At 37.4% G+C, this 27,594-nt stretch overlaps 2 protein-coding genes across 2 annotated transcripts in view; both read left to right on the top strand.

The window, feature by feature from the left end:
- Nucleotides 1-8,526, top strand: part of cacna2d1a (calcium channel, voltage-dependent, alpha 2/delta subunit 1a) — a gene marked incomplete at its 3' end in the record, with an annotated part of 60,741 nt that extends 52,215 nt beyond the window's left edge. The window contains 11 exon segments of the mRNA XM_084406262.1: nt 555-615; nt 713-813; nt 3,192-3,273; nt 3,766-3,831; nt 3,915-4,018; nt 4,103-4,174; nt 4,632-4,699; nt 5,221-5,259; nt 5,609-5,680; nt 7,524-7,676; nt 8,470-8,526. Of these exon segments, the coding sequence (XP_084262388.1) occupies nt 555-615; nt 713-813; nt 3,192-3,273; nt 3,766-3,831; nt 3,915-4,018; nt 4,103-4,174; nt 4,632-4,699; nt 5,221-5,259; nt 5,609-5,680; nt 7,524-7,676; nt 8,470-8,526 (875 nt within the window).
- A 2,161-nt stretch (nt 8,527-10,687) lies between these two features.
- LOC311289773 (voltage-dependent calcium channel subunit alpha-2/delta-1-like) lies at nt 10,688-21,401 on the top strand (the record flags this gene model as incomplete). The annotated part of the gene is made up of 4 exons (XM_084408021.1): nt 10,688-10,836; nt 11,279-11,391; nt 12,121-12,203; nt 15,648-21,401. Coding segments are annotated over 4 exons (462 nt in total), but the record flags the coding sequence as incomplete, so codon positions are not given.
- Between the last annotated feature and the right edge of the window lie 6,193 nt (nt 21,402-27,594).

Here is a 27,594-nt window from a genome sequence, read left to right as displayed (position 1 = left end):
TGGCAAGTACTGTTTTTCTCTCCCTTTTGTCTTTTCCTTCATGTTTGAACCCTCCGGATGCAACGTCTGACCTCTCTCATGTTTGAGTCCATCATCTGGTTTCATAAAAAAAAGAAAAAAAAAACATAACTCAGAAACATAGCCACAATTGTATACATTAAAAAGCAATTTTTTACCTGTTTTAATGATGATCTTGTATGATGACTTTCACCATTTCTGTTTATTTCTGTTTTATTTGATTATTTCTTCTTATTTTGATCAAATGTAATGGGCTAACTTTCTCTCTCTGGACCACCAGTATGTGAGGTCGTGTGTCCTGAACAGCAGGGTGTCACAGCAGATAACTGCATTACTAGACAGAAGCTCAGAGACATATTTGTACAAGCTGTTGTTCAGCGTCCTGCTGACTGTAGAGTTGTGTTTCACTGTCAGGTCATTTTGAATGTACCTGTAAGTTCTGGGGTATATCTGTGTTGTATTATTTGACCATGCTGCAATGACAGAACTTATTGAAATGATCTTTGATCTTACAGATTTCTGATATTTTCTTTCAGTTTCTGAAAGCCTGCAGGTGGACAAATTTGAAGAGTATGGATATACTTTTATAGCACCCAGGTCAGTTTCTTAAAGGGATAGTTCTGTGACTGACTGTTTACTTACCTTCACGTTGTTCTCCAAATGATTCTGAGAAATGTTCCTCTTCATGTTTTAGAGATTACTGCTCAGATCTGACAGCTCAGAGTGACAACAACACACAATTTCTCATCGACTTCAATCAATACATTGACACAAAGACCCCCAACAACCCAGAGTGTGAGTATCTTTCTGGTTCAAATCTAAAACTGAGCTGTAACAGGGAGTGTGGTGGTACCATAGCTTGAAGGCCAGGGATTCATACCGCTAGTTCAGAGTTCATTGGGGCTGCTCAGGGGTCATAATCTAGATTAAAACATGTAGGTCTTTTGAGCGACCAACTTTACTTAAAAGTAGTAGCTACTATTAGCTATTAGCTAATACATGTATATATTTCATAACTATTTTCATTTCACTAATTTTGTTTCATAATTCAAACTTGTTGCACTTTACTGTAGTATTAAAAATGTATCACATTATATTACTAAATAATACCATTACATATTTAATACTTTTTTGTAATTTGTAGTTTTTAACAGTATTATAAATATTATTACTTAATATTTCAATTACACATTTTAATGCATATTTAAAGAGTTTATAATTAACTCATAAATATTATACATATAATATTTTTGAGTATTTTTTTTAGATATGCAATATTATATTATTACAAATTATTGCAATGACACTTTTTAATATATTTTTTATCACTACATTGGTTAACACTTATACGTGTTGTACACGTTACTGACTGTAGTAAAGATAGTAAATTATGCGTAATTATAAGCACCTTCCTAAGCACAATCCTAAACCAAATTTTACAAAAATTACTTCATCACAGTAATACTAAATGATACCATTACACATAATTAATTTGTACTATTTTAAAACTGTTCTTAACACAGTGTTATAAATACTACAAGTTATACAAGTCAGTTTAATGTAATTTAAGTTGAAATGACTTAAACATCTAAGTTGATTGTACTTAAAAATACTTTAATACATAATTTGTAAAACGTTTAACAATATATATATATAATATTTGTTTTGTTTTTACTATTGTCGGTTAAAACGGTTAAAAAATCAAGTAATAGACATATTTTAATTTGCTAGTATTACAAAATTAAATAAACTACATAGACTTAGGATGTTAGATTAAAAAAAAAATCAGTTGGAATCAATTTAAGTTCTTGCTTAGATGAGATATTTTATTCACAATCAAACTACTTTGGTTTAAAACCATGACATCAAAAGCTGTTCTCATACACCTTTTCTTGATTAAATTAGAGGTTTTCAGTTTCAGTCTAATTATATTTATTGTTCTCATGTTGACCGTGTTAATGCTAAGTAAACCTCCTGCCTTTGCCCCCACACACAGACACCCTCCTCCCCTCACCTTCCTCTCCACAGGCCGCTTTGATCTCACCAGGATCTGTTGGTGCTGCGGTAATCACTTGGTTTGGTGCACATGTGTTGAATGTGTAGGTTTGGCTGTAATACTTTATACCTACGAGCCCACCCCCCAATTCGGCACCAATTACCCCGTGTGAAAGAGGAAAAGCAGGACATGTCACAGAAAAAGAGAGAGAGAGGATGTGTGCTGGTACATTGGTAGGGTCAAGGACATTAACTTAACTTAACAACTTAACAACTTAACTTAAATATTTAGATTTATATTATATTAATGTTTATTAACGCTCCAAAAGTTGATCTCTATTTCAGATGAAGAAATACAACAGAACAAAAATTCACTCACATTCACCAACAGACAATGATTTTGACTTATGTTGTCAAAAAATGAAACTTCCTCATGAGCACAGACAATAAAATGTTGGCACCGGCAAAACATAGCACTGTAAACGCTAAATTTTGGGGCTATTTGTCACAGAGGCCTGGTATTTTAAGTCCACGATTTCCTCGCTGTCAAACACAGGCGGATCAGTTGAATTGTGTTCTTGCGCTGCTCTCAATCAGGTCCTAATGAAAAGCATGCGGCGTGCAAAGGGGGGCGGAATAAAGTTGTACACCAGCTGCTCTTTCTGAAGTGTGTGTGTTTTGTCGTAAAGACTTTGCGGTAATGAACTGCAGTGCGATGTTATAAAACACTTTAATGTTCTGAAGGTACCCGCACCCAAAAAAAAACGAAAAACCTTTGAACACTTACTGCCGTTTCATACCGCCGAAGAATACAATCGTGTTTCACGTCTCGGAAAATTAATCTGCGTGTTACTTTCCCTACGCGTCTCACCGCCTCGTTTTTGCGTCACTGTCTCGCTCTCTTTTTATGAAGTCCTACTTCTTTATGACTTTGGCATCGGTTGCCTCAAAGGTCAGAATGTGGAGTCTGTTCTTACTCATGACCAACAGGTGTTTATGCATTTATCAAGTCAAAGGTGAAGCTTATAATGACGTAAAGCTTTGTTTTGTGCCTATTGATCCTCCGTTAGGTTTTGCTCCTGTAGTGTGAGGGTCATTTTGATGCTCGGGCGATGGACGATGGTAAAGGAGTGGCGATATGTCAACTGAGGCCTTTTTATTTGTGTATTGTTCCTCAGGTAAAATGGACCTAATAAACAGGATGCTGCTGGACGCTGGCATCACCGCTGAACTGGCCAAACACTGGAGCGAACAAGGACTGTGAGTTGCACCGAATTATAAAATGCAAAAAAACAAGGCCACGTTCATTTAACCTTAACTTAGGATAGAGAAATTTCCGTCATTATTTACTCCCCTGATGTTGTTCCAAACCTGTATGACCTTTTTTTTTGTTTTTTTTTGTGGAACACAAAAGGTTTTGAACTTTGTTCACGCTGCTCTTTTCCATACAGTGAAAGCATATAGTGATCAGGGACTGTCAAGTTTCAAAATGGACAAAAGAGCATCATAAAAAAAAAAAGGCTTTTTTGGTGCTATTTTGTCCTTTTAGGAGTTTGGGCACTGTATGCTTTTACTGTATGGAAAAGAGCAGCATGAACATTTTGCTTAGCATCTCCTTTTGTGTTCCACAGAGAGAAAGAAAGTCACATGAGAAGCATGAATTGTTCCGTCAACTTCATATATTTAAACACTGATTGGCATGAGTACGTTTCTTTCAGTCTAATTTAGCCTATTTATTTTTGTGATTGTCAGGAATGACAGAATCAAGGCTAAGTTTGTGGCGACAGATGGCGGTGTCACTAGAGTCTATCCTGCGAGGTAAATCTGTTATATTTTTTACGTTTTAGGAATAGCAGGCAGGCCCATAGGACTAAAATTGTCTCTGTGTGTGTGTTTCGCAGCGCTGGTCCAGAATGGACAGAAGAGGCAGAAACGTATGAGTCAAGTTTCTACAAGAGAAGTCTGGACAATGATGTTTATATATTTACATCATACGCAATGAATAGTAAGTATGTGTTTGTGATGATTATACAGTCATATACCACTTTTCCTATGGATTAATGGACATTTTCTGTCCTCTCTTTATCAGAAACTCAAGATTCAGTTTTAGCAAGCAGAGCGTTGGACCTGAGAATTGATGAATTCATGCTGAAACCAGCAGGTGAGAGTCTGACATTATAGTTTCAGTAATTACCATAGGAATGTACTGTAGATAGCCAGTGGTTTAGAAAGATACAACAATGTAGTGATAAACCAATATAAAAGCTTGGTCAAGTAATCTGACGATATTTTAAGTTTCAAAATCTACCAATAGATTTTCTGTTTTCTCAAAGATTTTTTTGTAAATAAATAGCCGTACAATAATTTAGGTTTTATTACAGCAACATTGTACATGTCTCATTTTTATACATACATATATATATATAGGAGTTATATATATATGGACATTGGCCATCTTGCTCCCTAGACATTGGCATCAACATTAACAGTAGAGCTAATAATATACTAGTAATAGATTACTAATAATAATCGGATTAATCTTTATGGTTTGAATTGTTGTTTATTTAAGAATGTGAACTGATGCAAAATTTAAAACAAATTTTTGTTATATGTTTCAGTTGTCGGTGTAAAACTGGATATACAGACCTGGATGGAAAGCTTCATGAACACTACAATTACGCCTAAAGTGAGTAAAAAGGGTTAACTACCTGTATTTCTGTTAACTGTAGTGCAAGTTAGACGGATGGTTGAGAACATTGTCAGTTTGATTTATCCTAATGGTGTCAGTTTTGCATTTGCATAAATTGGGGACGCACAGTAGTAAAATTCTCTTTAGTCTAAAGTTCATAAATGGCTGAAATGTTTTGCTATTTTGTCTAAATAAATTAAAAATAAACATTTCAACTAAAATCAACCTTCTAAATGCTATAGGTGAACTTAGGCATCACAACAATAGTACAGTGGAAAAAACTAGTATTCATTTTAAGATTTGCATTTACATTTAACAGTGTTAATAACAGTGTTATTATTATTAGTGTTAAATGTAAATGTAAAAATAAGAATGCACAATTAAATATCCAAAATGAGCCAATATGTCCAATGTCTACCAATAAATGAAGAAAAAAACTCTAATATTGACTGATAACCGATATTGTATTTATACTTTTGTGCAACTCAATCTGTCTATTTGTAAATCTTCCTGCACAGTGTGTTGGTGAAATCTGTGGGTGCAGGAGAAATGATGCGGTAAGATCATATTTATTTGTTAGATCTGAAGAGATGATATTATCTATATTATATGCATTACAGTTTGACATTGGTTAGATCAAAAATACAGTACAAAACAGTAATGTGAGATATTGTTACAATTTAAAACAACTGTTTTCTGTTTTAATATGTTGTGCTGCTTAATATTTTTGTGGAAACTTTTCAGGATTCTTTAGTGATTTTTTTTTAAAATTATATAAATGTCTCTTTTGATCAAGTTAATACACTGTTGCTCAATAAAAGTATTAGTTTCTTTAAAAAAAAAAAAAAAAACTTGACTTCAATCTTTTGAAAATTATATTACTGTGTTTATCTTTTTCTCACAAAGTATCTGGACTGTGTACTTCTTGACGATGGAGGCTTCCTTGTCATGGCCAATCAGGACGAGCACATGAATATGGTGGGCCTCTCTCTCTTACCCAATCAGAACCTCTCCATTTTGCTTCCATTCCACATTCCCCTTCTTTGACCCCTGGAGAGCACCCACCCAACCCCACCTGCACCCCGCCGGCAACAGCAGTAGAGTAAATGTTTAAAGTTAGGCTCAGTGAGGGAAACCAATCAGAGCAAAGTGTGTGCGGGATAAATCACGGCCGGAGTGTTTGGCAGCAGGACTGAAGCCAAGGGGACCGATTGTGCCCTAAATCCCGTCTCCTCCCCTCCGTGTGGGCAGACTCTCCAGGGGTCGGCTAGGACCGCACATTCATTACGGCTGTTATTGCACGGGGAGCGGCGGCCGTTCTGTACACTCTAGGATTTATATCACCTTTGGACTGACTTATAGTCTCGGACGAACGCGCTCTTACATTTTTACGTCTAATACAAAGCTGGAAGCTAAGCTGTGTGTGTTCATAACAGTAACCAGAACAGGGGCGTGTTTTTTTGTTTTTTTTATTCCTCACACACTTGCGGTCGGTATCACACCTCAGAGATTTTCTGGGCTCTCAGACAACTCTTCCTATGGTTTAAATTATGGTAATGAAGTAGGTTTTCCTAATAAGATTAGAAGAGATCCTATCGGCCCCCCGAGCACGGTGGGCTCCACACTCTTTAAACACACAGCATGTAGTTCACAGCATGAACTTATTCTACAGATAAGTACAGACAGACATCCTCATCCCCATAGTGACACATGCTATTAAACTATAGGACAATGCTGTGAAATTATGACTTTGCTAAGTCAGAATTATTCACTATTTTGAACACATTCTGCAGAATTCTCCCAAGAATCAGTGTGGAAAATATGAAAAAAGTAGACCGATACCATCTTCTTCCGTTATTTTATTTTATTTTATTTTATTTTATTTTATTTTATTTTATTTTATTTTATTTTATTTTATTTTATTTTATTTTATTTTATTTTATTTTATTTTATTTTATTTTATTTTATTTTATTTTATTTTATTCTTTTATTTTATTTTAAATTTATTTTACCTTACCTTACCTTACCAAACCAAACCAAACAATAAGCTTCACTGACAAAGAATCAGAATCCGAAAGCCACACTTTGTCCTGCTGAAAACTGCTAATAGTTGACGACTCACTCTTCAGGAGCAGATGTATGTGTATTCAGAGCTTGATTCCTTAGACTGTTTGTAGCTCATCTCAGGACATCTGCAGAGCAAATGGCGAATAAACAAACATTTCATTGCGGGTTTAAATGATGTTAACTGAAAACAAAAATAGCCTTTGTATACTTTCTTTTTCAGTGGTAAATCTTCAAAGTCTGTGACTGTTTCTTTTTAAAATGAAGATTCATGAGGGGCATACAATTGTCCCCAGAAATAAGATAAATCTGACAAAACCTTCCTTTGGAGATGTCCGGAGATATCTTCAACTAGAAAAAGGATTGGTTTGAGCGGTTACGTTTGCTGCTGTTCGGCAAATTTCTTGGACAAAATCCAGTAATTTCAATAGGAATTCACACAACTGGGAATTTCGCGTAAGGGTGAAAGATTTCCCCACACAGATTTTGCAAAAAGGTTTAGGGTGGTCACGCAGCGTTGACCAATAAAAGGATGCTTGATTTGAAAGTGACTGTGTGAGCTTGGCAATGCTACACTTCTGGTAATAAACAATGGAACTTCTTGCCAGCAAAATTGTCCGAAATGTCTCTAATGTGGCCGCAGCTTTAGTCTTTAGTAATTATAATTATCCCAGTAAAAAAACAACAGAAGTTTATGGTACAGTTATGACCCCTATTTTGAAGTAAATATGCATTTGTGCATTTTCTGTGTTTTCAGATCGGACAGTTTTTCGGTATGATTGACCCCAGCCTAATGAGAAATATGATGAATGTATCCCTGTACTCACTCAACAAAACCTATGACTACCAGGCCCTCTGTGAACCCACCAAAGAATCTAAAGCTGCCGCTGGTCTCAGATCAGTCTATGTGGTGAGTTTCATCTTCTTTGAATTCATTTCAGTTCCTCATGACCTAAAATAAAGTCAGTTTGTAAACCCAAACAAAAATGTGTTTACAGCAATTCGCTCACACAATGAATGTCTATCCCGTAGTGGTTTGCGTGTTGTCTTAAAACTGTTTTGGCCAAGTTATCACTTGTAAATAAGGATTGGCTTATGTACCACATTTTCCTCTGAATATAAAGTTTAGTCATGCGGTTAGTGAACTTCATTGTGTTATTCATGTTCCATATCACACTGATAAGTTAGCCTCACGATACTCTCTCTGATCTGTGTGACTTGAATGATTACGACCATGTCTTACATGGTGACTAAATCTCTCAAAACACGCACAGTCAACCATGAATCATCACAAAGAGACACTTCCTCTCATGCTAATCAGAGCAGCGTGTGCGGCAGCTAATCGTCCCCTGAGCTCATTCGTTTAGCCTTGTTTGTGGATTTATGCTTGCATCTGCTGAGCTTTCGTCTAATATCTCCCGTATTGTTTGGCACGGGGTCCTTTCTGTCTGGCAGGGTCGTAATAGGGGCCCCTGCCAATAAAATCAGGATGTTTTGGTGCTTCTCAGCTCCGGATATGCAACTTGCAAAGTTAGAAAAGAATGTCTGAGAGAATGAGAGTTTAAGGTGCCAACATCCCAGAGTTTATGCTGCGAGACGCAGCTAATCTATTGATTTTATTTGGGATGGTATGCCACAAGGACATTTTAGGTGCCTCCGGAATTGTTGTGTAGGTTTAATAACATGTTGTTTGTCCCTTTTAGCCCACCATAGCCGACATCCTGAACATTGGTTGGTGGGCTTCTGCAGCAGCCTGGTGAGTGAAGAAGTGTTTTTGAAATGTTGCCCTAATTAACTTTCTTAGTTCATACAAAAACTAAAATCTGTCATCTTTTACTAACCCTCATATTACCTTCCTTCCAGTGGTGTAGTCTAGTTTTTTGTAGTGAGTATACTCTAATATAACACCCCCAGCTCCCCCCCCCCCCCCCCCGCCCGCCGCATACTCACCCAGCCCAGAGCGTCACCCCATAAGCACCACCACACTCACTAATGCATGCATATCACTAATGCATGCAGTATGCATCGACATGTAATTGAGAGCATTATGAAATACTAAGTGTTATCAACTTATTTATTTGTTATATGAATATGGTCCCTGAAGCACAGGTTTTATCAGTTGACAATTATCAACAATAAAAAATAAAAAAAAACATTATAGGCACAAATACAAATTTACTTTTAGAAATGGTGTTTTTGAAAAAAATGTTATTTTAAAATACATTTTACTGTGCAATTCCTTTCAAATTAATTTGAGTTAGACCGAACTTTTATTTTGGTGGGTTGTAGACATTTGAGTTTCTGTGTGTTTTAATAAACTATTATTATTATTATTATTATTATTATTAGGCCTAAGTATACTCTGTGCAATAGTAATATATTTCTGTTATAATTTCTTCAAGTTATACAGAACTTTTATTTTGACAGGTTGTCGTAAAGACATAACAGTTTCTGTGTGTAGTATGAAACGGATGACGATAGTTTTATCAAATGAAATGGTGAAATTCTCATCAAGTGACTCTCATAGCAGCTCTGCGATTAAATGCACATGTGTAGCTTACATCATGTCTCAATACAGTGAAACGCTGAAAACACCACGAGCGTGAGTCACGCGTGCTTCTCTGTGTGTGTGTGTGTGTGTGTGTGTAGTGGAGCACACACTGAGCGCTCATTCCCAGAGACGCGTAGAACAATTGCAGTCTCTTTTAGCTTTAATATTCATAGACACTAGTCCATATCGAGATTTGATTCATTGTACAGCAGCTACTTTTGATTTATTCATTCAAAAATAGCCTAATTCCGTGACGTTCTGCTATATAGCAAGTTCCATTTGTGACTGGATTCCGCGATTCGATCCGTCGCTTCGCAAACACAGACGGGGTGAATTTATGAATGAAAGTGTGAAAGTTCTGACACAAAACGAAGTTGATACGTATCCTCACGCTTTTTTTAAGTGGGTATACGCAAATCCTTGGCCTTTTCTAGTGGGTATACGGCGTATACCTGCGTATCACGTAGACTACACCACTGCTTCCTTCTGTGGAAAAAGAAGATCTCTCCTTTTATGTTTTGTAGTGTTTTAGAAGTCAATAGGGGCCAAATGTTGTTTCGGACCCTATTATATCAAAGACTATAGAATAACACAAGACGCGTCTCTCGTATTGTTTTGCACTGCTCAACATGGCGGAATAAGTTCCGCCTCCTAAATAAGAGCCAATCGGCGATTGGTAAAGTCATCGTGTCACTGCAGCTGCCGTTATAAGCTCAGGTTCCTATAGAAACAGTCAGACCCGCTCTTCCACTGCACATGTGCATTAGCTTGATCCAGCCTGAAAAATGTCATTTTCTGTCATGATTTGAGCGTTTAGAAACAACATTTATGAGGCAGGTGTTGTCAGATTTCATTGGTGATTTCAAATATTAAATTTAATCGTAAGGTTGGCAAACAGTTTTGGAGAATTTAATGTTTCCCCCATTCAAATTAGTAGCTCCACTTGCATGCCCGAGAGGCATTTCAAAGATGGCCGCTGAGTGAAATGACTAGTCTTAAAGGGACTTTGCTATTATATAGGACATTTGTAATTAAATGCTGTGAAACAATGATTAAGCCATTGCAATTTGGCAGTTGGCCTGTTTGTATTATCCTCTGGTTTACTGACTACAAATGCTAATGAATGCTAAAAATGAAATTGTGTGCAAAGCGCGACCACATATTCATTAGACTGTTTCAGAATGTCAAAATACAATAAATGTAATGGGAAGCATGGTGTACATTTTGACTGCATTCTGTGTACTTTGGGAAATGAAAAAATAAATAAAAAATTGATTGGCTCATTGACTGTTCAGCAGGGGTTATTTAGGCACTGAATCAACATTAATTCAAAGAAACACTGAAAGTATATTAGCTCACTGTAACTGAATTGCGACTGTGTTTTGTTCGCAGCGGAACAAGATGATGGCCTGTCTGAAATACCACATAAAGAGAGTTGCATTAAAGAGCAAACGCAGTATTTCTTTGAGAACAACGAGACAACTTTTAAGGGGACTGTTGAGTGTCTAAACTGTTCTAGGTAAGAAATGGTGACCATTTTGGAAATTGAACTTAATCATGGAGGGAAAATGAAACATTATTAAATGTAATGTTATGGTTTTCTGATTAATAAGTATATGCAACAATTATTATTATTTTTTTTTTTTTGACATGTACATGCATTCTCCTACAAACAAAGCAAATTATCTTCATTTGGGAGCATTTTTCATACAAATATTGATTGAGATTCATTTGATGAATTAAATGGCAAATCATGTAACACTAAATAAATAAATAAATTTAATATTTATTTATTTAGATGGCACATCATATTACGATGAATAAATTCAATAGAATATATGATTATGTCATTATATAATGTTTTTAATTGATTGTAGGCCCAATTCTTAATGATCAAAGTGATTTTTATCACAGGTGAATTGTGCCCATTAGGTTGTGTATATTTTTGTTTTTATTTTCAGGCAGTTCATAGCTGAAAAGCTTCCGAAGACAAATCTGGTGCTTATTGTTGCTGACACACAGATGAGTTGCCAGATATGTGATGAAAATCCATTCTCCCAGGAAGAAAAGCCTTGTATCCTTCATACACATTCAAACAAACTTACCATTTGGTATTGAAACACACAATGATGATGATAACTCATTAGGTCACTGTCAGTGTTGGGAAGAAAGTTAAGAAACTAACTAGAAGTAGCTTTTCCAGTAACTTTTTGTGTCTGATTCATTTTAGTTAATCGCTTCATTCAAACAGCTGATTTCAGTGAACTGGGAAAATGGTTGACCAGTCATTACCCAGCATGTTTATCTCATCAAATGCCTCATTTTACTTGGAAATACTTCACATATCAAGGTCAAATGGGTTGCAAAGTTTTATCTGGACTTTATATAATGGGACGCTTGTATTCTGGTGTCTCCATCAGGGTACATTGCTAGCTAAACTAGCAAGACTTAGAGTTGTACCAGAAAAATCAACAGCTAGACCACCAATACCAGACCTGCATAAACCAGGATGGACCAGCTTTTATAAACTGTTTTTGTTTTGAGCAGGGTTGTCTTAAATCCATTTTGGTGAATTGGTGACTTATTCGAATGAATTCGTATGATCTGCTTATGTCCCATTGACATTTAGTTTTAGGGGTGGAGTTGAGTTGGACCTCCATGTTTTTCTTAAAAAAATAGTTTCCATACGAATCACATCTCATAAAATAGTTAACTTTACCCATAAATTCAGATTTAGATTAGCTTAAACCTCACTTAGAATATTAGCATGTTATTTTTCCTGAACTTCACTCTGAACTCACAGCTCCGGGTCCAGATCCCTGCAAGTTAGCCCAGAACCCACGATATCGGAAAGGTCCGAAAGAGTGCTTTGACAGCAACAAGAATGTAAGTCACCCAGACACCTTCTTCCGGCAAGATCCTACAACAGATTGAGACCAAACTAGCGTTCAGCACGACTTGATGTGCATTATGCTTGGATCTCACATGTCCCCTATTCTTCTAAACCTGCTCTCATTTCAGTCATTACCTGATATCTACCACACTGAGACATTGCATGAGAATTTTTGAGATATAATCAATGTAAATCAACCCTGATATTAGTCTCTGTGTGATAGATCTAGGAGAGCTTGGCTTTGTTTGACATGTTGTAATCTCACAAGAACGTACATTTCATGGCCTAAAGAATGTGGACACCCATTCTGGTTTGGGTGTTTAAGATGGGTGACTAACAGGTCAAGCCTATAGTTAGAGTCTAGTGTGTAAGAGTCTAGTGTGTAAGACCTGCACAAAACCAAGACCTGAACCTAAATCTAATTGAATCTAAACGTTCAGCAAGCACATTATGAGTGGGGTGTTCAGGTGTCCACATACTTTTGAGCAAGTAGTGCATCTTTATCTAAACACACACTTACTTCCTGCTCTGGATTCTGTCTTTGTACTTACAGTATTAACGCTTCAAGCACTTCTTCGTGTGTTGCCTAAACTGTCAAACATTTTTCTGCATGACTCTTCCTCTCTTTCTCTCTCTCCTGCTGTGTATTTGGCTGTATAATATATATTAGGATGAGGCCATGTGTAGGAGAAATGCAGGCTCTCCTCTGCTCTCCTCTCTGCTCATGTTACTGCTGCCAGTGTTCATGTGCTGTCTCGGGTCAGTCCATCTCTCTATCTCTCTTTCTCTCTCACTCTCTCTCTTCTGCATTATTTATTTGTTTATTTATTCTCTGCCAACTGAGAAGTACGTTCACTAAACAGTTTTGCATTGTATCTCATTTTACTCACAAAGTTTCCACAATCTATTTCAAACAGCAGTGGTTTAGCTCTGCACCTTGAGTACCATGAGTATTTAAATAGTAAATTTAATTTCATCTTTCTTTTCAGAACAAAGACATCTTTCTGTGCAAATTTGATGCGTTACCTGAATCCGCTGCTAAAACAGATCAGGCATTTTGTCGAATAAATAAGGCTATCAGCCGGCACACTTCTGTCTTTTCATCTTTATGATACTTTCTTGCCTCACTCTATTATTATTATTATTATTATTTCTGTCTAATTTAGATTAATATCTCTTTCTTTCATGCATTTAATTTTGCACAAGTCAAACTAATTAGCTTAGCTGTTGCTTCTTGCATCTTCTTAAACTGCTAATGTAACTCATTATTGACTAATTCAACACTTTTTCATTCGTAGGAATAAATTATCACCAACATATTACAGCATATTTAATGATTGTATTTATCCGAAAGTATAGATTAATTGTGACTGTCACAATTACCGTAATTACGAGATGACATTTTTTAATTAAAAGTAATCATATTTGTATGTTTTAATATTTTTTTTTATTAATATTTTTTAATGCTGTCAAATCGAGTAATCATGATTAATCGCATCTTACATAAAAGTTTTTGTTTACACAATATGTGTGTGCGTGTGTGTATATATTATTATATTAATCTATATTTTATATATATATATATATATATATATATATATATATATATATATATATATTATACATATATATATATATATATATATATATATATATATATATATATATGTATATATATATATATATATATATGTGTATATATATGTATATATATATATATATATATATATACAGTTGTTATGAAAATTATTCAACCTCCATTGTAAATCAGGTTTATTGGCAAAATGTACAGACTTTCAGTTGTTTGCAATGAACTAATCAAACCAAAGTAATTGAAACAGCTCAATACAACAAATGTTTCAAGTGGTTTCCCCAAGTTCAACTGAAAATACAACTTTTAATGACTTATGTAGTCTCAAAATTAGTCAACCTCTTCATGGCAAGCAGTTTGTGTGCTGCATCCACCTTCTTCAAATCCCACCAGAGATTTTCTATAGGATTCAAGTCAGGTGACTGTGATGGCCACTGTAGAATCTTCCAGGACTTCATCTGCAGCCAAGCCTTGGTGGAATTTGAGGAATGCTTGGGATTATTGTCCTGTTGGAAGGTCCAATGTCACCCAAGCTTCAACTTCTTCACTTACGGCATGACGTTTTCTCCTAGGATTTCCTGATACTTCAATGAATCCATCTTGCCTTCCACACGCTGCAGGTTTCCAGTACCAGAGGATGCAAAGCAGCCCCAGAGCATCACCAATCCCCACCATGCTTAGCTCGTGGCAGATAATTATTTTCAGCCAATGCTTCATTCTTCTTCCTCCAAACACACTGCTGATCCATAGGGCTGAAAAGTTCCAGTTTTGTTTCATCGCTCCACAGAACAGAATCCCAAAACTTCTGTGGCTTATTTATATGATTTTGAGCAAATTGGAGCCGACTTTTCTTGTGCTTTTGGGTCAGTAGTGGTGTACGTCTTGGAGTTTGGTATCTTGTACGTCTGGCTTGGTTTAGTACGCGCCTTACTGTGCAAGCTGAAACCTCAGTGCCTGTTGCCACCAAGTCTTGCTGCAGGTCTTTTGCAGTCACTCAAGAGTTTTTCCTGAACCACTGTTCCTGTAGGACTATCCTTCCAACGGTGTCTCTAGGAACATTTAGTTCATTCGCTACATTTTTGTATCCTGTTCCTTGTTTATGAATGGCGATGATATCTTGTCTTAACTTTTTGGACCATTCTTTTGACTTATTTCTAACATGCAGTCAAACGTGACACTCAACAAACCTAGCCAGTTCAGATATTTCATGTGTTCTAGCTAAAGCACACCTGGTGCAACTGATGAAGCCATTGATTAGTTGCATCAGGTGTGCTTGAGACAACACCTGTCTTGCAGATTTGTGCTGATGTGAGGGATTCTATTCAGGGGTTGAATAATTTTGAGACTGCAGAAGTCATTAAAAGTTGCATTTTCAGTTGAATTTGGGGAAACCACTTGAAACATTTGTTGTGTTGAGCTATTTTGATTACTTTTGTTTGATTTGTTCATTGCAAACGGCTGAAAGTCTGTAAATTCTGCCAATGAACCTGATTTGCAATGGGGAGATATATACAGTTGTAATCAAAATTATTACGCATATATACTGTATGTATGTATGTATGTATATATACACACACACACACACACACACACACACAGACACGCACACACAATTATAAAATACATAAATATAATAATATATATACACATATTATGTAACCAAAAACTTTTATGTTAGATGATTTGATAATTTGACAGCACTAATGTTTTTATGCTATATTGCTATAAACAATACAAGTTTGAAATAAAAAAGGTTTTACTTCTCGTCATTACGGTAATTCCTACACAATCATCCCATTAATTCCCTACCAGACTTATTGGCTTTCTCTTGTCGGCATGATAACAGGAGCACGAAGAGGAATGTGGCGGGGCATCAGGTCTGACTCCGTCTATCGTGTCCATGGTCATCCTCCAGTTGCTGCTGCTCTGGCTTCTGATTGGACGAGGACACAGTCTCTCGTGACCTCAGCACAGAGACACCACACCCCTCTACGATGCCAAAACACATACCACATCACACATGAACGTTCATCCGGACTCCCACGCCACAGCCCAGCACATGGAGGGAGAGGCTCTGACCCAGGAAGTACAAAACCGAAGCCATGATCACTCACAGCCCTTGAGGTCAAAGTAGGTCGGAGATGATAAATGAGCAACGACCTTTAACATTTGACCTCTGAGGTCGGACTCTCTCCACATGAGCGACGGGGTGGGCAGACTTAACTGGGTGGGCAGACCTTGACACTTCATCTTCACTTTGCCCATGGAGATGAACTACGTCCCAGCGTAATAACGAAAAAAATTTATCCGATCACAACACTGCCAACCAAAGTTTCACCCTTTACCAGTGTGATGCCTTTTTTAACCTATTTGTCCTTCAGCATATTTACAGCGACTAGTTCCTCAGTATTACACACTGTTTATATGTGACTTTTATGGCCTTGTCACGTTTGCCCTGCTGAGATATTTAATAGACCCCTCAGGGTCGGGTCAGAATCCAACCTTGTTTGTGGTCTGCAGCCCATTACTGGAAAAAAAGGACAAATGAGCAAGTGACCCAATAGCAAAAGTCTCTTGTTTTTCCCAGTGGTGTCCACCTCTGTGCCTCGGGAATATCGATTTCATTTCCGACCGCTGTGTGAGAACAATCCCTCCCTTCATTTGCCCGTATTCGCTATCAAGCGGTGATTTTTATCCGCCCATAGTGCATTCAATTGTGCACTGCTGCCAAACTTTACCCTGTGTGTGGTCTTGCTGTACTTTGCACTTGATGCCAAGCAGGTCGTGTGGCCAAACTGCCCTGTCATTTTTATTTAGGGCTTTTTAAACAACTGCCAATTCGTACCGACCTAAAAGCTAGCTCGCAAAGTTATGTGTCCTGGTTGTGAATACGAAGAGAAAAAAAGAAAGCTGTTGCATGTGTGTGTTTTGTTTTTGTTTTTTGGTGCATTACCTGTTTATTTGAGATCTTTTAAGATTTTTTAACTTATTTAAAGATTTGCTGTATGTTTAATGTTAAGTTTTCTGTTCTATAATTAATGTATGTGTGTGGATATGCAGAAGGGTGAAAAGGCATTCATGACAGTTGCTCTTTCCCACACTTTAATATCATCTGGAGAAATCGAAAAGGTGGAAAGAAAATCATCTAATGTTTACAGTTATTTTGTTTTTATGAGAAATGTTGCCCCTGGTTGAGCTGTCTTTCGGGTCTCTGATGTGTCATATTTCACTTTAATGTCAGAGGCAGTGCTCTGTCAGCCTTTCTTTCCTGTCAACGTGCCTTGATGTAAATGGATACATACAAAAATAAGTGAAGGAATATCACATGTGCAATCTGACCCTGGTTGCTCTGCAGAGAAATGCATAATATCGTCATTCTGATCTGACAAACGAAACTTCCGTCCCTTTAAGAGATCCTGACTGAATCTTTGAGCCTCAATGAAATCTGGTCATGAATCCAAAATGTATGGAATAATTAAGATTTTCAGACAAGGATAATTATGGAAGCCTGTGAAAAAGAAAAGCAAGACGAATTCGGATTTTTTTTCTTTTTTTTTTTTTAAGAGGAGGAGGGATGCCTGGTGCTTAGCCAATATTCAGTTTATTCAATATTGTATTGATTGCTCAATTACTAGCAGACACGTGATTTCTGAGAGTTATTAATGGACCGTATTTGCATTGTTTTTGGCTCAGTGTAAACATGTACAAAGTTATTTAGGTCTCAATCAGCAGATTGCCATCATTATGTTCTAACTTAGCTTAGAAAAACAGGAAATTAAAAGACACGGAGCGACAGAACATCCAAATCTGGGATGGAAAATGAATTCCAGTGAGCAATGCCACTGTTACTTTACGCATAATTTCCTCTGTACACAGGAAACGTCTTTGTTAATGCACCTGAAAACAACATGATTGTACTAGGTGGTGTTGGCTTGCGTTTAAAAGCCATTCCTCTCAAAATCTTTCCGTGATTCATCACTTCACTAATCAGACAAGCATTCTAGAAGTGAAGTGCATTAAATCAATGTATTCCATACAATAAACATCATGGCTGTCAAAATGAGAAATGATTGAAAACATCTCCAGCCCTCGACGAATTACCCATGTTAATTCCCAGCTAAACTAATGTAATCCTGTTTATCTATACTAAGTATAATGTACTAAAATACATGTCTTTCACTTCCTCTACCTGTACTTAAAAGTGCCATAGAACTCTGTTTTTCCCGACCTATTTGTCTTCAAAAAAACAGGAAAGCACCCAGTGAGGGTATTCAAACCTTTAATATATTAATATCTCTTCCTTATGCCCTGTTTAGTTGGCATGTATTGCACTGGAAGTGAAAACTAAGCATAGTTGTGTGCATGTGAACATCTGCTTTTGTGTGTGATGCTAGAATATTTGCCTCTGTAGGTGCTGGAGTGTGTAAAGTAACAGATTACGGCTCTGTTCGGAATAGCATTCTAGCATACTTCTACTATATTCGCAGTATATAGTATGTATACTATGGACAGTATTCAAATTTTCAATATGCAAATACAGAAGACCAACTATTTTTGCTAAAAAATCCCACATCCCACAATGCAGTGGGCCCCGACTTGACCTTCGTTTTCCAGTGTGACTGCAAAACATTTTTCCAGATAACTGGACGCCATGTGGTGATGTCACAATGTAGCATTCTACAGTTTGGAATGTTTAAAGAGATAGAACATACTGCACAGTATTCAGTAAGTGGTATGCTAATATTCCATTCAGAACACTGCCTTAAAGTTGCGGTCACATTTACAGTTCCTCAGCCAAATTTGGTGGGAGAAATCCAGTCATTTCAATAGGGTGAAAAAGTTCCCCGTGCAAGTATCGCTCATATTCAAGTTTAGTCACGCAAATTCAGCGCATTCACCAACGGAAAGCTGCTTGGTTTGAAAGTGAGATCTGTGTGAGCCGCGCTTCGTAAATCGCTACACTATTGACAATAGACAAAGGGCCTTTTTTTGCTAATGTGACCGCACCTTAACTTTCACTGCCTTTTTCTTGGGGCGACAGCTGCTGAACCGAGACGTATCCCAATCTTGACGGTCCAATCTAACCTTAACCTCAAATGTCAAAACAGATTTGGGACCAGTATTTGAAAGAATTAAGGGTCTCCAGCTTCTGACAGAAATTGTTTACAGGATACCTTAATAGAGGTGAAAGTGTTTTCTAGGATATCAAAAAGACAGATGTTCAGTGGAAATATGAGATCAATTCATATTATTCCTTTGAAAATGCTAAATTAGATATAGCAACTTTTGTTCTTCAGTCAAACTGGGATGAAAAAAAGCCGCCCTGTTTTAACGTCCTGTAGACCGCGAGTTCAGATGCTGTCACCTCAGGAACAGAATATTTTCAAAATGTGGGTTTTTTGAAGCTGGCGTTTCGGTTCTCTGTCTGTCTGGACTGTGTGGGTTTTGATCTCTGGAATAGTCTACTAGTGTGAAGCGTGTTTCGAGTGGTCAGTCAGATCCCGCTGCCTCCACTTGCCTCTTGGCTGACCGTCAGTCTGCCTCAGTCATGGTTTAGGAGGACTTATCTGTGGGCTTATTTTCAGTCCCCCTCAATTGTACTTTCATCCAGTGGTTCCCATCTGGTTTTGCTTCAGGAGCCAGAATTGAAGTGCCAACCCAAACAATATCAAACGTAACCTGTGTTTAATGTAACCTGGGTTGTATTTTCTTTTAGTTTCGTTTATGGTGATTGGGGATTTTGACTGATTTCAAGTAACCATGTTGTCATCTGCCTAATTTGGCTTAATTGTTTCTATCAAATGACAACTGAAATTACGCCAAGGCTTTTGACGTCAACTAAAAAAGATATAGGAAGCGTTTTCTCCTTCCTTTAAAAAGTTTATATTTGTTTTACTACTAATTTGAGACCTTAGTTGGGCTAGACAGCATGTTTCATTGTAAGCTGTGAGGGAAAGACATACTGATGTCAGTCTACTTTTTACAGTGTTTCTTTTTTTTTTTTTTTCAGTTTTAGTTTTTGTGTGTGTGTGTGCGCGCTGGAAATATTTGGATGGACATATTTTCAATGCTTTTTGGATGAGCGATCGACACTAAGGTATACAGTACAACCAACTGTATGTTCATCCCTCCCATCATTGTTTTTCTTCGCATAGAATTGTAGTTTTGCACAATTTTTGCATAAGTTTTGTGCAAATGCTTAATTGCATTGCATTGATTCCGTGTTCTGCGGCCCGCCAGTTGAGAACCACTGATTTAATGCGTAACACTCTTGTGAACCTTGATTCACCGGAGTCAACCAGTGTGTATATTTGTTAAAAAAATTTAATTAAAAATACAATTCTCTACAACAAAAATGATAAATAAAAAAAATCCCACTGTTTATAATCCTCATGTTCAAGTATATTCAGAATAAAAACTTTGCCATCAATGGATGAGGTGCTGTGTCCTTTGCCTTGACTGCTTTGGCCGTGACAGATTTCTGTTTTTCTTCTTTTCCAAAATCACTTCTACTTGTATTTGTCCTGGTGCCAAAACATTTTCCCCCATGTATGTCAGAGGGAAGTTGAAGTCTGCATTTTCTCTGCTCTCATGTGACATTCTTCTGTCATCGGCGAGGACTCGGACCGAGCCAACCACAACACGGCCTCTCGAATCACTGAAAGCCATCGATATTTTCACACAATGTTATCTGACCGCCATCGCTTTTCTGTTGCTCCATCGCCATATGCGCTCGCTCGCTCTGCTTTGCTTTGACATTGAAGGCCTCTGTAGTGTTCCACCTTGAGTTTGAATGTGAAACCAGCAGCATGCAGATTTACAGGGTCGTTCCTGCGTTTATTGCCGATCTTAAACGGTCTCCTTCTGCGATGTGTGGTATACTCCGAGACCGTTACAGCTCACGTATGGGACTTCAGTGCTCGGGGACATTTCAAATAAGTTCAATTACAGTCCCCGCAGTGTTTTTGTTTAATGAAAGGCCCGTTTATATTTGGGAAACAGCTGGAGGAAGCCCTAAAAGGACACGTATGATATAAAATTACAGATTTTTACAGACTGGAGGGAGGAAATAAGCTGTAATATTAACGACCGAGGCATTATTAAAGCTGTCAGTCTTATATAATGCTGTAAAATATTTTGTGGACTGTAAGCAGTAGTGTAAATATTTGATTGTGCTTCGGAATTGATGTGAAAAATGCGGTGTGCACTTGAGCAGGTGTGAGACGGAGGAAATCTTAGCGCTGTCTCTGGTCCTTTTGCATCTTATAATTCATTTTAATCACAACTTTGCTTACTCATGTGATTCGTGTTCGTAGTATGGGTATAAAACAGAAAGGGGTGCTGGATATGGAGAATGACTTCATGAAATCACCGTTGACCTTACTTGCTTGATACATGTACATGCTTTATTGTGAATGATTCATCAGTGTATGATCTTTCACCTAATGTTTGTTTTAGTTATTCAAAAGCCAATTAGCAATATTTGGTTTGTTTTTGGCTATACTGTAATAGGTAACGCTGCCTTTCTAAAAGTTGGTCAAGAGAGTGCATGCAATTTAACGTTATGGCAATTACAGCAAATGCATTTCTATTGGGATTCCTCAGAAAAGCTTTCAAAGTTTATTTAATCTAATTTAATTCAATATTTCATTTAATTCAGTATTTATTATTCAATTTATTATTGTTTATTATTATGTAATTAATTACATTATTTATATATTCAATTTCATTTTAAATTTTGATGTTTTAATGTTATTCAATATGTAATTTCATTTTTGATTTAATTCAAAATTAAATTAATTTTTTTATTTAATTTGATATTAAATTTAATTAAAAACGTATTTAATTCTAATTTTAATTATTATTTCATTTGACATTTCATTTAATTTGATTTATAAATTGAATGTTTCATTTATCTATAAATTCATAAAATAAATATTGATTTGCTGTCTGGCAAAATCATGGATGGAAATAGTAGAACAGATTTCTAGTGTCACATTTAGGCCATTGTGCGTAAATAGCAATCTGTTTGATAATGACGCATGAAGTGACTGATGTGAATAGGATCGTAGAGTAAACATCCTTGTACCGTAAGTACATTATTTATTTGTCATTATTATTTTAATGACTGTGTAGATCTGCTGTTGTTAAAAGTTGCTTTGAATAATTAAATTCACACATTTTAGACATTCTTCCAGACTCTTTACAAGGCCTTATTTCACAATGCGCTGGAGACGTGGTGGCTCTCGAAAGGAACGTGTTCTTATGTTTTTCCTCCCTTGTCACCGCTTCGACCCTGAACTCATAAACAAAAGTGGACAGTGCACACTACAAACTAAACATGCTCACTCTGCACATATTTCAACCGGACATATTTCACAAGTGCCATCTTCGGCCCTCCTCTATCTCCTTCCAGGGATTTTGACAACGACATGGTTTAGTTGTTTGTATTAAAACAGCATGTTTCCTCTCTAGACTTTCTAACTGTTGCGCATTTCATGTGCATTTTTAAGTAAGGATGCATTACAGAGTCCAAAACATCTTAGTGGTCGAAACCAAATCAGACTGACTAGCATGCAAGAACATCATGTCTGACTGCAGGGCTTTGATCCAGAAGTGATATTAGCCTGAAATTTATTTTCTTGTCTGTTGGTATTTGTGGGGACTCAGTGTTTCTAACCTACAACTTAAGAAGTAGCAAAGGACCAAACCTCAAGAATCGGATGAGGTTGTCTCATTTTTGCAAGCTGTGTTTCTAGCTTTGTGGTTGGATTTCGGTGGGGTTAAATGTTGATTGCTAAACAATTATTTTCGAATAAACCCCACTGTTTGTATCTCATCTGGTTATTAGACCACTTTATTTCCATTATAAAGGCTCACTGATGCTTCAAGAAATGGCAGTGGTTGCTATTTTTCCAGAACGCCTCAAGACAGATTCCAGATACCCAAGAAAGCTGTCTGTTTCACTGCACAATTTATAGAAATTTCAGCACTCCTTATCGTATGTGTCATATATATATATATATATATATATATATATATATAGGTTCAGGTTGTGTGCACCCTGTCGTATTTGTGACGCGTAACTCTTCATTGTAACCCAAAGCCACTGCAAAATAAAATTTGAATCCATTACTGTGCTAGTATTATCTACTTTTTTCTACATTAAATTTGATAATGTTTTCAACCATGCCTAAGTCTTATCATTACCGAAATCATCAACCTTATTTCCATAACCACGCATTATTATTGCAACAGGTGTTCATTTAAAGCTATAGTAGGTAATCCTGTTCAGAAACACTTTTTTTTATACTGGGTGAAATGGTCCTTCCATCCTGAGAGTAGTCAATACATTATGTGTTCAGAAAAAGCAATGAAAACAATCAGACCTCTGTAGCAGCTGCAGGACAGTAAAAACTCTGACCAATCACTGCCACTCGGTGCGAATGTAAAGAACCAATCAGATGCCTTCATGTCTCGTGCCCGAGCCCCACTGCGTGCGCTGCCCTGCGTGCACTCATCACATGTCACTGTTCCCGGAAATATTCAGCTCACTACACCGAGTAAGCAGGAGTTTGCGGCACAATGGAAGAGAAAATGCAGCAAAAACTACCAATGCCAGCTTTGCTGGTAACTGCTCGCCCTGATAAAAAGCCTAAAAAAAGAAAATCGGAGGCAGAAAAGGCTGCAACGAAACAGGCACTGGATAAAGCCAGAGGACAATCTCGCGTCAACATTGGTGCAGCATTTGAACGGTGGAGACAACTGAGGGAGCTGAAGGGCCTGAAAAGCGATGCCGAGGTTGCGGTCTTTCTGCTGGACAGGTAATTATTTGTTTTGCTTCGGGGGGATTTGTTATTTCCATGATATATGTTACGTTAGGCAACGTAGCTACTTTTGTAGCTAGTATTAGCCCAATGCTAACATTAGCTTCTCTGTCGGTGTAAGCCAGTTGCGTTACAGGTCGTAGGTACATACTGCTTATCTGACTTTTAGGACATGACATTTTGAACATATTGCACAGCCATAGTCGCAAAGTGTCTGCATTATAATTGTGATAAAATGACGTTAATATATTGCTTATAAACGGGACAACTGTGGTGATGTGGCATATGTGTTTTGTGGACTCCGACTGTGGATGCGCGTTCATGTTTGTGGGGGCGTAGCTTTGGACGGAGTACTGACGGGAGGGGGTGGAGCTTAGAAGAGGTGCCGCTTTCAATTCTTGCTAGCTCTCCAACATTACCTACTATAGCTTTAATGTAAATATAAAATGGAAAAATAATAGTATGTTTAATCTATACATTAATCTGTGCATAATCTATAAATGTATGTTCTTTCAGGCTTGCCACATCATTTTGAAAATATGTTAAGTTTCAATGAAAAAAATAAATAAAATTAGGTTGCAAATTGTACTGGTTGTCTATTAAATCAAATGTTATTTTAAAAATATATGTGAGACCCCTGATATGATTGTAAAGCGCTTTCAGGTGTACAGTAGTACATAGCAAAGCACTATATCCATCCATCTTGTTTGAAATTTTTTAAACCAAGATTTGGTGAGAATCACCTATAAGCTGGCCGGACACAGATGTTCAGCCGAGGATGAATAGGAATTCCAGGTGCTGTAAACAGTTCTGTAGTCATTTCAAGAAAAAAACCCACTACAATCAAGAATGTTTAGATGCCAAGTCTTTCTTCTGGGTGTTGGTCACTAGAAATAAAAGGACTGCTTTTTTGGATATATAACACACACACACACACACACCCATACCCGCAGCTGTAAACTCCACAGACCCCCTGAACCGTATGACTGTGACTCACCTGCGACTCATTTGAGACACGCGCTCTACAAGCGGGAGTCTGGTAGCGCTCTTGCTTTTCATGTCCTTTCATGTCTAGCTGTCTGTTGTGAAAGTGATTTGGCCGCCGCACGCAGCACAGCCAAACACAATAACTTCTCACAGATGTGTGTAATGTCCGGCCGAACCCCACCACAAAGCCAAAGGGAGGGAAAGAGAAGGGGAAGCAAAGTTTTCAACCATCATTGAAACCACGAATGCTGTGATGCTAGATATGGTCCCTGGGTTGCAATAAACAGCACCTCAACCAAAATGTAACCTCATGAATAACTGATTTCGAGTAAATTGAGTGTTGAATATTCGCACGGAGAACGAGAAGAGTGATCCAAACAAAAGACTCACCAACAAGTCTCATGAGAAAACTATTTTATGAGAAGGCGATTTCTTGTTAATTCATCTGATGTGATTTGTATAGAAACATCAGATTTTTAGAGAAAAAGCAAGTATAGGGTCACCCTTAAACCTATAACTGTCAGCGGAACTCAGTTCATAAATAATATTTCCTTGAGCTCTGTCTGCCATTGCTAATTCAATGATAAAATGATCAGTTTTTCCCTTTAGATCTAAAGCAAATAAATGTTATTACTATGGTAATGAAAGTTTATCATATTCGTACTTTATGGTATTATTAGGGCACTGTACTTCAAAGAATATCATGGTATTTCAATGGTACATGTCGAAAAAAAAAACAGGCTGAATTTGGAATAGCATACTAGCATGTTAATCTTGCTATTTCTGCTATATAAAGATAGTAGTCAGTAATAGTAGTATGCTGGTAATTCAATTTTTCCATTGTAACATAATTTTACTTTCTTAAGGTGCAGTCAATTTAGCAATATTATTATCTATTGTCAATTATCTATCGTCCAATATCCATTGTCAATATTAAAGTTCACACCGAAGTCTCAAACCAAGTTACAGTTGGACATTGCAGGGAATTTGCATGACCAACAACCCCTGATTCCTATTGAAATGCTAATTATGACTAATACTTTACACTTCTTTGCTGGTGTGCCATGTTCAAATTTGGCCAACGCATGGTATCTCAGAAGGTAGTGATGTATAGAGTCTTTTTGAATCTGCAGGTGTGGGATAGAGTCTGTAGAATCAGCATTTCTGAACACAACCTCTTGACTCACAATAACACAATGTGTTTTGCAGCAGGAAGCAGTGATTGTGATAATGATCTTGTGACATGATAGGGTTATTAAAAGTGTCTGCACGATGTGAGATGCCAGGCAGCTGCCTGAGTGTTTAATCTGCTTTAATGTGCTTTATGTTTCAGCTGTGGAGTCACTCTGCCCCGGGGGTTGGTTTATTTATGCACACAGACGCTCTTTTATCCTCTTTCAAGTTCTGCATCTCAGTGGCATCTTCTCTTGGCGTTCCAGCAACTGGAATTCAGTGTGTGTGGCAGACGGAGCGCAGGTGTATGTGTTTTTTTTTTTCTTCTGTTTCCTTGTCGGTGCCACTCTGGTTTTTGCCCACACCTAATTCAGCCGAGCCAGTGCTACCCTAGAAATGGTATTTGGGTCTTTTGGAGGTGCACTAAAGAATTCAGACAGAGTCATAACAGAAGTAGGAAGAATCTGTCTGGAATCAATTTCCTCATTTGGGATGCATCTTATGATGGCCAACTTCTCTTCAGAGCAGCTCAAAAACATATCACTGTAGAAAGCTCTCGACACTGGCCTAGTCCTGCAAGACTTCTCCTCCAGACTTTAAATGGCCATTTTTAATTTGTCACGGTTCACTTCCCAAAGAATTAAGGGAGAGGAACATCTGTTGGTCTTCATCATCCATCCAAGTTCTTATCCCCAACAAAAGTCCAGATATGCAATGAAGAAAAAGAGGTTCTTTGGGTCTCATATTTTACTTGCTGGGGTTGCTCATTTACCTTGACCTCAACAATAGAGCCCAGTTACATTGTGCAGAGTTTAGCAGCTAGCATTAACAATATTTTCTGAGGCAAAGACAAACATGAGGATCCGATGAGAAGTTTGTTGCTTTTTGGAAATGAAAAGGAGATTAATGCTGGCTCATTAGTCACTGAACCTACACTCTAAAAACTGCTGGGTTGTGTTAACCCAATTTTGGGTCAAATATGGTCTCACCCAACGTTGGGTTAAAAATTCAATTTAAAAATGGACAAACCCAGCCGTTGGTTTACATTTTTAATGTAACCAATGCAATTTGTCCATTTTTAAATTGCATTTTTGTCCATTTTTGATTTTGTCCAAAATGCAATTTGTCCATTTTTAAATTGCATTTTTTAACCCAACGTTGGGTGAGACCATATTTGACCCAAAATTGGGTTAACACAACCCAGCAGTTTTTAGAGTGTATGAGAGCAAGCCAACTGACTGCCACAAAGAAGTTAGGGTGTGTTCACACTTGGCAGGTTTGGTTTGATTAAAACAAACTCTGGTGCGATTGCTCTGTTAGTTCGGTTCATTTGAATAAGTTTAGACGCTGCCATCCGAACACCCACCTTTTCCATTCCAAATAAACACTGGTGCGGTTCGACTGAAATATGAATGCAACACAGACCAAAGACATCTAAATGAACCAAAAATGGGATGTGATGTCACAAGATAGACAGACAGAATGCTCAAGGATACCTGGTTCTTCTCGTCATGGGAGTTACGTTGTCCATTACAGTTCAGTACCGCCATCTCGCAGCAGGTCTTCGTTTGTATGTGCAACAGAGGAATTCCTGGTGCTGTTTTGACCCCTTGACACATTTTATAAGCTTTTTGTGAGTTTTCAGCTGGTAGACATACCACCATAAGTGGTGAATGCTAAGCGAATCAGGACTAAATGCATAATTTTCTTTTTTGGTCCGGACATAAAGAACCAAGAGAACCGAACTACAAGTGTGAATACCCATAAACGCTTCATTTCTCTCGCAGACCTTAAAGATGGTTGGGT

The sequence above is a fragment of the Rutilus rutilus genome (assembly GCF_951802725.1).
Source record: "Rutilus rutilus genome assembly, chromosome: 4".
Taxonomy (NCBI): domain Eukaryota; kingdom Metazoa; phylum Chordata; class Actinopteri; order Cypriniformes; family Leuciscidae; genus Rutilus; species Rutilus rutilus.
This window is presented reverse-complemented; position numbering and strand designations above follow the sequence as displayed.